The 13,989-nt window shown below is 42.6% G+C and overlaps 1 protein-coding gene across 9 annotated transcripts in view; it reads left to right on the plus strand.

Moving 5' to 3' along the window:
* The first annotated feature begins 4,813 nt into the window (after positions 1–4,813).
* SMG7 (SMG7 nonsense mediated mRNA decay factor) overlaps positions 4,814–13,989 on the plus strand; it is an 88,238-nt gene continuing 79,062 nt past the window's right edge. For 3 of the 9 annotated variants that reach the window (XM_030936430.1, XM_030936432.1, XM_030936434.1), the window contains exons 1-2: positions 4,821–5,415; positions 6,511–6,688. Coding sequence is in view for 2 of the 9 variants with exons in the window: in XM_010368942.2 (XP_010367244.1) it covers positions 5,387–5,415 (29 nt within the window). In the remaining 7 variants the exon portion in view is untranslated. Of the gene's footprint in view, positions 5,416–6,510; positions 6,689–13,989 lie in introns of all 9 variants that reach the window. The other 6 variants (XM_030936431.1, XM_010368938.2, XM_030936435.1 and 3 more) reach the window with 5 other exon arrangements.

Raw genomic sequence — 13,989 nt, forward strand, 5'->3', positions numbered from 1 at the left:
TCTCCAGATTGTGTCCATTAAATCATCAGATAAGAATTTTAGGTGTGGTACTTTCTCAGAGGTATTTGCTTATTGGGAGTTGGGGGAACCTTGAAGATAATATTTCTCTTAGTAAATATTAGGAGAATGGAGAAGTGAAGGGGGAGAGAAAGCTCTGAATATTGTTCCCCAACTGTCACCTCACTGCTTCCCATATCAGAAGTTTCTTTTGTTCAATCTTGGACTGCAATGGTTCCTGACTATTCTTCAGGCTAAAAGACTCCCTCTTTGGAGTGAATGAATAAGTATTCGCTTTGAAAATTGTTTGAAAAAGGCTACTGATCCTTGATCTAAGAAATCTTGAGCAACAGGAGACCTGAATTTAAATGTCAATTTGTATCTGACTCACTATTTGAAGATAATGAATTACTCATTTGATTGAATCACTTAACTCTATGGTCTGAGGTGTGGTACTGAAGAGGAATGAATGGCTAGCTTCACGCACATTGTGTACTGAGTATGCAATTGATAATAAATGTGTTTCTACTTTGATGAGAATGATTTACCAAGTTCCTAATTGTGCACAGGATTTAGAAACATTCAGAATATGTAGGCTAAATATAAAAATACATTAGGGCTTGTTATGATGTCATGGAACAGGCTGTCTGTTATTATAAAAAGGGAGGAGGCCTGCTATGTATTAATTGTCAGGTTACCAAAGCTCTGGGTAAATTTGGTAAGAATTGTAAGAGTAGCTTCTCAGCAAGTACCAGTGTTTGATTGAAAAGAGGCCATTCTATTTACTTGGACAGAAGTGTGGTTATATTAGGCTGTCTCATGTGATAAAAGGTTTTTGAAAAGTTTTAAATCTCTAGCATCTGACTCACAATGTCCTAATATTGTGTTCTTTTCTGTAATCAGAGTCACGAATAAAGAAATCTATCTTCTAGCACTGGAGGCCAATAGATTTGAATGTGAGCTCAGACCTATGAGTATTATAGACAAAGACTAGATTGAGAGCTGGGTACAGTGATTCGCACCTAAAATCCCAGTTACTTGTGAGGCTGAGGCGGGAGGACTGCTTGTGGCCAGGAGTTAGAGATTAGCCTGGGCAACACAGTGAGACTGCATCTCTATTAAAAAAAAAAAAAAAAAAAAAAAAAAAAAAAAAAGACTAGATAGAGTATTATTTTAAAAAATAATGTTATGCTGTAGTAGTTCTATTTTACTCATTTTAGTTTGATATAAAAGAGCAAAAGGGGCCAGGCAAGGTGACTCACATCCATAATCTCAGCACTTTGGGAGGCCAAGGCAGGCGGATCACTTGAGGTCAGGAGTTTGAGACTAGCCTGGCCAACATGGTGAACCTCGTCTCTACTGAAAATACAAAAATTAGCCGGGCATGGTGGCGCACACCTGTAGTCCCAGCTACTTGGGAGGCTGAAGCATTAGAATTGCTTGAACCCAGGAGGCAGACGTTGCAGTGAGCTGAAATTGTGCCACTGCACTCCAGCCTGGGTGACAGAGTAAGACTCTGTCTCAATTAAAAAAAGAAAAGGGCAGAAAAAAATTAACATTTATCAAGTCCAGTGTTGTATAATGGCACTCAATCATGTATGTCATCATTAAAGGTCACAGGAAGCCTATAACAGGTAATGCTTCCATTTTGGTCAAGGAGCAAACTGAAGTTCAGAAACCAAGATCGCAGAGTTAGAATGCATACTCAGGTCCATTAGCTTGTGATCTTTCCATGAAATCACTCAGCCAACAAGACAAACCCAAAAACTTAAAATCTGGTAGGATTAATATAAGGAAGCTTCTCTTTAATTTTTTTTGGTTTAGATGTGATCTTATATCTGCAGGGGGAAAAGGTGAACAATATCTATTGCAGAAAGAAAGATGTCTGTAATTCTACAAATTTGTTGACTAGGGCAAGTAGAAACAGATGAAATTGGAAAATGTGTATTAAACAGTATATAAATAGAAGGTAATAATTTTTCTGAGTCCTATTGATTTTTGAAAGTAATTTTAATATTAGTATCAAAGTCTTCTAATCTCTAAAATATGCTACTATTCTATTTAGCTAGAGATATTGTAAAGCTATTGAAGAGTCTTATAAAATTCTTAGGAAAGCTGCTATAAAACACAGATTATTTCTGACCTCATGTGTTCCTACTTTGTTCTTACCCCAATTACTGCATCCCTTTATTGCATCCTAATCATCACTCTGAGATCTCTACCAGCAGGTGGGTTCCCTCAAGACAGGGACCAGGTCTCTTTCACCGTGGTATCCATCCTACCAGAACAGTGTCTGAAATATAATAAGTACTCAGTAAATGTTTATGGCATCAATCAGCAAACCCTTACAAAAGGATTCATCTTTCTGATCCATTTCTCTATTTCCGAAATGAGAAGATAGTAGCAATATTTTCCTAGATTGCTTATCAGGAATATATGATAACTGTTCATATATTCTTTTTATTTTTTGGAGACAGAGTCTCGTTCTGTCGCCCAGGCTGGAGTGCAGTGGCGCAATCTCTGCTCACTACAAGCTCCGCCTCCCGGATTCAAGCCATTCTCCTGCCTCAGCCTCCCGGGTAGCTGGGACTACAGGTGCCTGCCACCATGCCCGGCTAATTTTTTTGTATTTTTTTAGTAGAGACGGGGTTTCACCATGTTAGCCAGGATGGTCTCGATCTCCTGACCTCGTGATCCACCCGCCTCTGCCTCCCAAAGTGCTGGGATTACAGGAATGAGCCACTGCGCCCGGCCTTCATACACTCTTTACTGGAGACATGTGCCACAGACATAAATGGCTATTACCATAATTAGTAAGGGGGTAATTATTACAATTTTTATTCTGGTTGAAATCTTTAAAAAATCTAACCAATATACTATCACATTCTTCTTTAAGTTAAAAAAAAGAAAAAATATCTAACCAACAAATTTTCGGAAAGAAATGTAGGCTATTTGAGTTAATAGGTAGTAGGAATCTATCCTTGGGCTCTCATGGTAGAAGGAAAAGCCGAACTTCACCGCGGAAATGAGAATAATCCCTCACTAGGTGGCTCTCTTTGCCGTGAGTGGGCGGCGCGTCGGTGCCGGGCGGGTGATTGAGGGCATAGTACTGCCGCAAGCGCTGCGCGTCACGCCGCATCATACCAGGCGCTGGCAGCATGAGGGGCATAGTCCAATTTCTATTTCGTTAATGACAATCTGTCCTTGGAATTTATTTCAAAGCAGGTTGTACTTTCGCTTCCGCTAAACTTATACCTGATATTTCAACCGAACATTGGTGTAGTCTTACTGGTACAGGTTTCAGGGAAGGATCTTGAAAGTGCCTCTTCGGCTGGCATGGAAAAAGAAAGCAGGAATCAGGTAGCCAAACCAGAACAAACCAAATCAAAATAGCCCATTAAAATCCTTATTTTAACTCTCCTACGAGGGCTGCATTCTTGGAAGGTTTTATATAGTTACATATCCTAAAGTACTTTGGGATAGCTCCTTAAATGACTCCACAATACGAACCGAAAATATAACTTGTCAATTTCCTCAAGCCATGGATGATGAATTTTCCAGCTATTTCTCATATACTCCATATTATTATTGACTTCGTTCTTTATTTCGGCTTTTTGGCCCGAAAACTGACACAAAACACACATAATATCCAAAAAGATTTGTTCTAAGAATGAAACTTCTTTTCCTAGACTCCTTTCATCAGACAGATGTATCTAGGGTTCTTCCTGATACTCTTTTATCCAATGTTTTCCTCTCTAACCCAACGACACAGAATGAGGACTTTTAAAACACTGCAGACCCGTGAGAGGAGAAAGGTTGCAGAGGAGGGAGGAACTTGGAGGTCTGCCTTTAATAATCAAGCGGGATCCCCACTGCGGGTGCCTATCAGAGTGATGGCGGCAGTCAGCCTTCCGGTTAGTCCCCGGCTTAAATGATAGAAAACACGTGTTACCCTTCTAGGATGCGTTCCCACCCTCACCCTGGCCTCCTCGCAGCAGGATCGCGACAGCTAGGTCAGGAGGGAGCACGCGGGTGGGGTGGATTTGGGGGAGGGGTTGACTCGCCAAAAGTAGGCTATCCCAGTCGGTAGGGGAGGCATCACGGCTGTCGTGTGCCGCTCTCCTCCCTCAGGGACCCCGTTCAGGCGGGATCCCGCCTCCCAGAGCCCAAGGCAGTTGTGGGGAAACCCCTTGCCCTTCCTCGCCTCTTGGCGCTGCCGCCTCGCCCTCCCGACTCCAGCCCGCCGCCCGCCAGCCTCCAGGTCATGCATCTTCTTCGCAGGCCCAGCCCTCTCCACTCCCGGCCTAAGAGGAAACTATGGAGGTGGTTCCCGCCTGCAGGCGGGTGGAAAAGCCCATGGTGAATGCCTTGGGGTGTCCCCCCAGTTGCTGTGGGAAGTGGGAAGGGAGGAGGAAGTGGACTTCACCACCGGGGAAAACTACCTCGATTCCTAACTTGGGGGAGGCCTTTAGATGGAAGTGAAGCCAACGGGGAACCCTGGGCGGTTTCCTGGGAATCCATTGGCCAAGGGGAGGGTCACCCTGTCCGCACACACCGGTTACTATGACAATACAACCACAGCCTCCAGTTGCCATGGCAGCTGTCTATCCAATCCGATTGTTTTCTTTTCTCTTTCTCTCCGGGCCCCACCTTATCCCCTCCAAGAGTCTCCCAGCGTGCATGGGGAGGGGCTGCAGAGAAGAGGAAAGGGGGTCCTTCGAGTCACTCTCTACGCACAAGGGAAGACAAGAGTCGAGGGACTGCTGGGAGGAACTGTAGGAGGAAGGGGCGGCGTTTCCGGTGGGGAAGAGTGGAGGCGTGCAAAAAGGAAGAGAGAAATCCGCTGCAGTGATAAGAAGGGGGAAGACTTTGAGTGTAACTCCCGGTTCTTTGGGCCTCGGTGTTCTTGGTGGGGTTGGGATTGCCCCCTTGCGCGAGAGGAGAAGGGTGGATTGGCAGGAAGCCGCCAAGCGCCACCAGCCGGTAGCTCAGAAGCCGCACACCCGCCACACAGCTCGTTGATCCCAAAAGGGAGCGCTACAGAGAAGCGGAAATCACCGGGAGGGACAGGCGCTGCTGAAATCTCGCGAGAGGGAGCCCCCCTCGTAGCCGACTTCCTTCCTCTGCTTCTCCTCTTTCCCCCGCCCCTCCTCCCTCCCCCTCCCCCCCGGGTCGGAGTGTCCCTGCGCCCCACGGGCCGGAGCAGCAGCGAGAGCAGCTTTCCCCGCTCCCTCCCCCTCGCCTCATTCACCCCCACCCCCCTGCCGAGCGAGGAGGAGCCGGAGGAGAGGAAGATGGCGGCGGCCGCCAGCACCCGCGGTGCCGCGGGGCCGCTCCGAGGAGCCTGAGAGACCCACGGAGGCTTCGCGGGAAGACGCGGCGGCGGAGGATGAGCCTGCAGAGCGCGCAGTACCTCCGGTGAGTGCCTAGCCCGGCCTGGTACGTAGGGGGGAGCGGGCCGCGGGTTGGGGCATGGAGCAACAGACACCGAGGTGGTAAGTCCGGGGTGGCGGGGGAGTTGCTGCGTCCTCTCCTCGCCGGGCAGGGCGGCGGAGGCTGCAAGGGGGTCTGCGGGAGGGGGCGGAACGGGTATGGGTGCCTAAGCCCCCACCGGCCGGGCTGAGCTCTGGCGAAGCCGGCTCGTCCCAGTGCGAGGAGGGAGGTTGGGGAAGCGTGAGAATGTCTGTGCGCGCGCGCCCGTGGTCTCGGGCTCGCTAGCGAGGGGTGGAGAGAAACGTCCGGGGAGGCAGCGGCGACCCCGAGTGGAGGTGGGTGTGGAGGAGTCTGATCCCTATGGCAGGGGACTCGTGGTGTGGCGTGGGATTGGTTGGAGCGATGCATGAGTAGAGGACGGGGAGGAAGTCTGCACACCTGGGGTGTTGGGGCGGGGTAACCGAGGAGGGCAGACAGAAGGAGAGGGAGACCGCAGGAAACTGGAGCTTGTTCTTCGTTCTTGGGTTGGGAGTATTAAGGAATAATGTCATCTGTAGTTAGTTGGCGGTGTGGGGAGGGGATGAAGAAGGAGACTAGATGGGGAAGTGAGGAAAGAGGGAGGCACTGTGGACAAGGTTGGGTTTTTCAGAAGAAACTGGGTTAGAATCAGTGTAGTTGGAAGATACCATTCTGAGAGTCGTGTGCATTCATTAAGAGTGGCGTAAGGAACTTACACCAGAGGTATGTCAGAGGTAGAGTGACACATGGGTATAGTGTGTGTGTATGCGAGATACGTGTTTGGGGTGGGGGGGCGGCTATTGATGCACATTTCAGAAAGAAGATGTAGATAGGTTGAACTTAGTACATGATGGCAAGAACATATTGAATGGAAGGACACCAGCTTTTGTGCAGCCAGAAAGGTTCCATGGAAGCTGAGTAAGAGCTTGGAGGCAGAGGTAAGGTGGGTCAAAAATCTTGATAATAGAGAAAAGTAAAGTTGTTAGATCCTGAAATTAACTGGGGAGTGACTACTGCTTAGAGAAGGGGAAGACTTTAAAATTGGTCCTTTTTGTCTTTCAGGAGCAGAACTAAGAAAGGGAGGCCTTATGGAAAGATGTTTTTAAAAAACTTGTTTCATACCTTGCGGAGGAGGGAGTTGGATGAGGTTGAAGTCTGAAATGAGTGGAAAAGTCACTTTATCTGTTTAGTGACGTGAACGTATTGATGTGTGTGGATCCCTATATGTATATTGCAAGAGGTGTGTAGTTACATGATACATAGGGTGGCTATTATAATTTTTAAAGTAGTAAAGTTTTATTAAGCATAATAGGGAGAGGAAAGAATGAGATATTTGAACTATGCTTGAATGCTTGATTTTAACACAACATATATGCCCAGTGACCATAGCACAGTTGGAACGATGTCTGTAATTTGAGGCCCTTTTTTTCATCTCAAATATTCCTTTGTTGTTTAATATTTCAAATAAATAGTTATGACAAAGATCTGTTGTAGGTGCTATAGAGAGATATGGAAACCATCAGGGTGCTGATTAGTCTTAAGGAATTTGCAGTTGAGTGACTATTAGGCAAATAAGTTAATAACAGCACAGAGTGTAAGGACTATGAAAGATACCAAGTGTTGCCGGGCGCAGTGGCTCACACCTATAATCCCAACACTTTGGGAGGCCAAGGCGGACGGATCACCTGAGGTCAGGAGTTCAAGACCAGCCTGGCCAACATGGTGAAACCCCTTCTCTACTAAAAATACAAAAAATTAGCTGGGCGTGGTGGCGGGCGCCTGTAATGCCAGCTCCTCTGAAAGCTTAGGCAGGAGAATTGCTTGAACCCGGGAAGAGGAGGTTGTGGTGAGCCGAGATCAAGCCATTGCACTCCAGCCTGGGCAACAAGAGTGAAACTGCGTCTCAATAAATAAATAAATACATAAATAAAAATAAAAGATACCAAGTGTTTTGAGTCCAAAGGAAGGAGATCACCTGAGCAATAGGAGGGAATCAGGAAAGACTGTTCATTTGCTCATTCATGTACTCATGATTCATTAGTTATTTTGTTGATCACCTGTATGGGAAGCATTGTACCAACATCTGAGAATAGAAAAATAAGAACTCCACCCTCCTTTTACAGAGCTTACAGTTTGTTAGACTTCAAGAAAATGGCACTTCGGATATTGTTCATCCTTAATGTTCATTTTGACAGATGTGAATTGAGAAGAGGGGAATTCCAAATGGAAGGAAACTGAGCAGAGTTGTGTAGGTAGGGAAGTTGGGGGAAGGGAGGTTTTCAGTCCAGTCAGACAAGAAGGTAGTGTGATATAGCTGGGAAAGCTTAGATAGAGTTGTAGAGATTATCAAGTTTGACCCTTTCCTTTTACACATGAGGAATTTAAGCCCAAAGAAGGTAAAATTGTTGAGGTTTATATAGCTGATGTGTGGAAACTAACTCAGATATAGGTCTTCTAACTTCAAGTCAGCTATAGTACACTGCATGTCAGTGTTCATCTGTTCTTTCCAGAAATACAAGTTGAGAACATAATATATTCTAGTGTTGAGGGTACACTGGTGAACAAAAGGGTGAACGTGGGAGGATATATTAGAGTAGAAAGACACAGTCAGTAAACATAGCAGTTAAATATGTGTCAGGTGGTCACAAGCACTAGGAAGAGAAATAAAGTAAGACAGGAATGTACTGTTTTATCTGGACAAAGTGGTCAGGAAAATCCTATTTGATAAGGTGACCATGTTTAAGAGGATCCTGAATATCATGTTCCATAGTTCATAGTTAAAATGGGTAGACAATGGAGAATCTGAGATGATTTGTTAGAATCAATATGTTCATAGCTATGTGTTAGGAAGATCACTCTGTGTAATGTATTGGTGGATAACAAAGTAAGGTTGTTAGAGTCTGACATTAATTGGGGAGTGACTACTGCTTAGAAAAGGGGAAGACTTTAAAATTGATCCTTTTTGTAAGGTTCTTTTCCTTACAAAAGATTCCCTTTGGGACTTTGGTCTGGAATAAGGTAGTGGCAGTGTATCTAGAAAGTTATGAAAAGCAAATTGGCAGAGTGGTGGTACTTTTAATGGGGAAGATCAGTGGACTTTGAGAGGCTTCTTGTTAATGTACCTTATATTTTGTAGCTTGACATCATAGGAAAGATTTCCTTAGATGTGGAGTCAGTGATAGCTTGAGATGAACTTAGTTCTTTGAAGAAGGGAGAAAAGAAAAAAATGAATACAATGATGTTTTTCAGCTAAAATTGAGCAGGCAAAATGGGGGAGGCATAGGTCCTAGGATCCCTGAAAGATTCCTGGAGCCAGTCTTGTCTCAATCTTAGGTGTTTGTCCTAAGTAAATTAAAGCAAGCGTTAGAAGTCTGAGACCTAGGTGATGGTTGTGGGAATCATAAATAAAGGCTTGTGCCAGTCTGAATTTCCCTCCTCCTCTTTTAGATACTCATTCCATTTAAAGTCTGCAGTGGGGACACTAGAGAATGTCTTTAGGGAAGCATTATGTTCACGTTCTTTGAAAATAGAACTGTTGGTTTTTATAGACACTTCAGGGAGGATGCTGAGTATTGCTGAATGGATGTGGTTGGGGGGTATAGCAGTTGTTTTTCGTGACCTTGATTTTAAGAATTTTCTTGCCTACCTTTGTCAGTGGTGGAAGATCATGACTGGGCAATTTTTAATCTGCATGGTTACAGATCCTGCCTCATGTAGATGAAAATCAGTTTTGTCTCAGCTGAATTTTAATTTGTTAGAGTAAATGAGCTGGGATGTCTGGCATTGAAATGGTGTGGTGGTGGGAAACCAAGGAGCAACATGGAAGTTTCAGAAGGGTCAGAAATGAAGATATGAGGTAAGACCAATAAAGAGAAAATTCAACATCAAGGGAACTGAGTTAGTCTCAAGTTGTAAAAATAGAGCAGAGATGAAAGGAAGAAAACCTATCCTCTGTGGGAAAGATGATGATATTCTGGGCAGAAAAGGATAATGAAATTTTTTGTTTGTTGAAAGGTAAGTATCTTGTTAATACACTGACAAGACTTCTAAGTGAATCAGTTAAGTTGAAAATACTTTCTTATGTTTTATAAAAATAAAATGATCTTAAGTATGGGGATTCTAGGCCAAATAATACTGGGAATTTATTACTCAAATTGAAGGAAAAGTCAGAGAATTTTCTCTTTCGATTTATGACAGAATGAAAGATTTTAAAAGACTTTGACACCTCTGTTGAGTAAAAGAAAAGGGTGTATTGAATATAGTTCATTTGGTGGGGGTAGGAGAAGGTTAGGATAGACCACAGGTGAGGTATAATATGCTTTAAAAAGAATGGCATTTTGAAAAAAAGAAAAATGGAAATTAACATATCAAAGTTGGAAAAGCAGGAGTTGGGGAAGTATTAAAGTACCAGACAGAGAAGACATCAAAGTTGTTTTGGAAGATGAGAAAGTAGAGTAATCATAGCCATAGGGAATACCAGTCAAACAGGTCAAATCCTGTTATAAAAGGTGGCATAGGTGCTACCGAATGACTTCTGCTGCCATTGTGGGAGGCACTGTTCATACTCTGCACTCCCTTCAACTTTCCTCCTTTCCTTCCTTCACTATTCTCTTTTGTCTTTAATTTCTTCCTATGCTGTGAGTGTTTCAGTGAGATCCACTTGAAGTGGATTCCTGCTGTTAGACTCCTTTACAGGAAAGGTCCAGAAAGTATCTGTTTTGTTTTATGCGTGTGTGTGTATGTGTGTGTATGTATGTGTATACGTGTATATGTGTGTGTGTGTGTGTATATATATATATATTTTTGGTATGATACATCTATAGTGAAGAGGCTGCATCTCAGTGGTTCACTTGTCAGAAATTTTGTTTCTAATATAACAGCCACAGGGTTGTTTTCTAAGCCAGCAGAAAAATGGTTGTCATTTAAATAGGAAGTAAAATATCCAATATGGTATAAAATAAAAATAAAAATGTATCAGTATAAATCTTGGAACAGAGAGAGATAATGGGGATAAGACTGGATAAAGTAGCAAGCTGAGCCTTATCCTAGCCTGGGGAGAGGAACAGAGAAGATAGTGGGAGCATTGGGAGGAATATATAACTAAGTAGGATGGGCTCCAGGTTCTAGAAGAGTTTAGTGATGCTAGATCAGATAGTCAGTGTATCCTGAAGCTTCTAGAAGTCTTAGAACACATGCTGATTTTAGTTCATGTGGTCCAGGAAGTCGTCTTCCCCCGTCCCGTCCACTTCCTTTCCACCAAGTACATCCTTTACAGAATGTAAATTAGCTTTTGTCCCGGAATATCAGCCAAAGGTGGTGACATTATTTGAATGAATGGCTGTCTCTTTAGGCTTATAAGTCTTTGTTATAACAGTGTTAATAGCTTATTACCTGCTTGGATATTGTCTGACTAAATTATTTTGGCAGTTAATTTCTGCTTCCCTTGTGGTTTCATTTGGATTCAAAATGTATACTTCCTGTCCTATCTTAGGTTTCATTTCTTTGCTTTCTAACAGCTGTGGTCTTCTGCCTTCACGGTAGAAGCAGCAATTGCTGAGTTTTTTGTTGTTGTTTTTAATGGGTATGTTACAGTAAGATCTGGACCCACTAGTGTTGCGAGTTTCATAAGGCAGTTTTGGGGAGGAGAGTGGTTCACACTTTAAAAGGGCTGGTGTGTTTTATACTTAAGAAAATGGTATTTCTAGTTCTAGATCCTTGAGGAATCGCCACACTGTCTTACACAATGGTCGAACTAGTTTACAGTCCCACCAACAGTGTAAAATATTTGTACATATTTTAATTTCTTAAATCTGTGTTCTCTTTTACTGGCCGTTATTGAATACTTATTGTGTAGAGCACAATTACCGGGGTTTTGCCTTTGGCAAATTAAAAGAAAGACATTTAAGTAGCTATAATAGTAGGTCAAAGGTACTATGTAAGTATAGGCAAGAAGTTTATTTCAACAGAGGTGGAGATAGAGTGAAGAGGGTGTCTTTGAGGAGGTGAGATTTGGTTTGGATATTGAAAGATGGATGGGATTTTAAAAAGTGGATATTGGGCAAATTGCCATTTCAGGCAGGAAGAACAACCCATGGCTCCTTTATTCCAAATAAATTTTTAAAAAATTGATTCACTCATTTAATACATTGCATTAGTTAGTATTTTGACCACATCTTAAGTTTTTCTTAGATAAGATAGGTTTATGGACAGAGAAGTGGTGATGTGGAAGTGGTAGTTCAAAGATTTGGTGACTGCTCTGGGCCTCAAAAAGGGAAAAGGAATTTGGTCAGGAAGGTTCCTACAGAATCCCTTCTTTTAACTATACTCTTAAATGTTTACCATCGTTCAGGACATTTTTTCAGTTGTGTGGCTGCCTTCTTTTAGTCTCTTTAATTATTCCCTTTACTGGTCTTACCTTCTGTGAACCAATCTCAATTTTCCCTTAAAAGGCCTTCCTGTTCTGATTTTTTCTTTGTGCTCTGCCCTTCTTTACTTTTGTTTTATGGCCAGGCATTTCAAGTTTGCCCTAACCTATGTTTTTCCTTTAGTTACCATCTACTTTTCCTTGATCCCTTGCTATCTAGCCATTTTTTCCTGAGTACATTATTGAAATTGACATTTTCAAAGGTGCCAAAGACCTCAGGGTGGCCAAATTCATTTACTGATTGTTTTCCTTTCTCTCACACTCACACTTTTGTTTTCCTTCCTCTCTGTGTCCCCCTCCCTTGTATCTGTCCTTCTATCCATTCCACCAATAAACATTCAGTTTGGACCATGCTGTATCCCAGGTCCTTGGGGATAAAAAGAGAATATGCCCTCAAGTAGTTTCACTGGGCATACAAGTAAGTACTCAATTACCAAATAGTTCATACTGGCAGTGGTATATAAACAGAGGCTTTATGGAGTCTTCTGAGCTCTGTTGCGTTTAGCATCAAGATTTCATGATTCTGATTACATTGCCCATTCTTTTGAAAAATTCTTCCAACTGTTACCCACCTGCATTTCTTCTTGCAGGTATCAAGAAGAAAGCATTGATTTGGGGCTTTAAGCACCGCCTGCTACTTTCTGTGTGGGCTAACAACTTAACATTTCTGGGTCTTGATTTCTTTATTTGTAAAACGGAACACTGATCTCCTAAAATTGCTGTCAGTGTTAAAGTAACAAAGGTTTACATGTGTTTAACAAATTCTGGTTCTTTTTCAGGTTGCCTACCACCTGTCACCCTGCCAATTAATCTTTGCATTGCTTCTATATTAATAGTCTTGAAAAAGTATTTGTATATGGCTTTCGCTTCCTTAAACACATTTATCTGGTATTGTTGGCCTTCCATAAAGTGACCTGCACCTACCTCTGCCTCATGATATCTTCTTACTCTTTGATAGAAACCAACTGCCTTAGCCAGAGTAATCTCATTGTTTTCTAATCATGGCATGTGCATTCCTGCTTAAATGTCTCTTCCCATGTCATTTCCCATGTGGGAAGTGCCATTCTGTACTAGCTTAGCTTAAGCTTCACCTTCTTTTGTGAAGACTTCCTTGTGTACTCTGGTGATGTCTGCATTCTTTGAACTTTGTAGCATTTCCTGTATCTTAGTCATTTGGTACTTCTGATTTCTTAATTTTGTAATGATCTCTTTTTTTATATGTGACTTATCTCTGCAGCTAGACTAAGTATAGTTGAGACCATGTCTCAGCATCTTTTAAATGTACAGTGTACATAAAAAAATTGGTGGTAAATAAAATTGTCATGTTTTTGTTTTGTTTTTGCAAAACATTTAGGAATATTTGCCGTATGCCAGTGCTAGGCTCTGAGAATATAAAAATGAACTGATGCTTACTCTTTAGGATAGTGGCTCCTGCGGGAGACAGATGTGGCACAAGTATTTCAATATAATGTGGTAAATACAATGTGAAATGTTTTTAAGGAATTCCATGGGTGTACCAAGGGAAGTGGAACTTTTCCTGCATAGGACGTTTAGGGAAAGCTTCTTGAGTTGAACACCTGAGTTCAGTTTTACTTTTTTTTTAATTTTTCTCAGACAGGATTTTGCTCTGTTGCCCTGGCTGGTTTTGAACTCCTGGCCTTAAGCGATCCTCTTGCCTCAGCCTCCCAAGTTGCTTATGTTTATAGGCATGAGCCACCACTCCTTGTGAGTTGAATTTTAAAAGGATCAGCAGGATTAGCCAGGTGAAAAAAGAAGAGAAGAGTATAGCAGGCAAAGAACAAAGTGAGTGAATGCCTCAGTGCAGTGTGTTTGAAGAACTCTAAAAGAATCCTGATACTAGGAATGACTGCGTTTGGTTGATGTAAACATTATGATCAGATTGAGAATACCAGTCACATTAGGTCATATAAATTAGAGATTTTGATTAGTCCATATCTCATTCTGCATTTTTTGCTGGGGGGGTGGGTCTAAGGTTCTCTTTCAGTGAATCTGGTCATTAATCTTAAGGGAGCGTTTATATTTGAATGACTGGTGTGTGTTATGCACATTCTTACTGGAATAGGGAGACCCAAGAGAGAAAGATTTATATAATGCCT

The sequence above is a fragment of the Rhinopithecus roxellana genome, chromosome 8 (genome assembly GCF_007565055.1).
Source record: "Rhinopithecus roxellana isolate Shanxi Qingling chromosome 8, ASM756505v1, whole genome shotgun sequence".
Lineage (NCBI taxonomy): Eukaryota > Metazoa > Chordata > Mammalia > Primates > Cercopithecidae > Rhinopithecus > Rhinopithecus roxellana.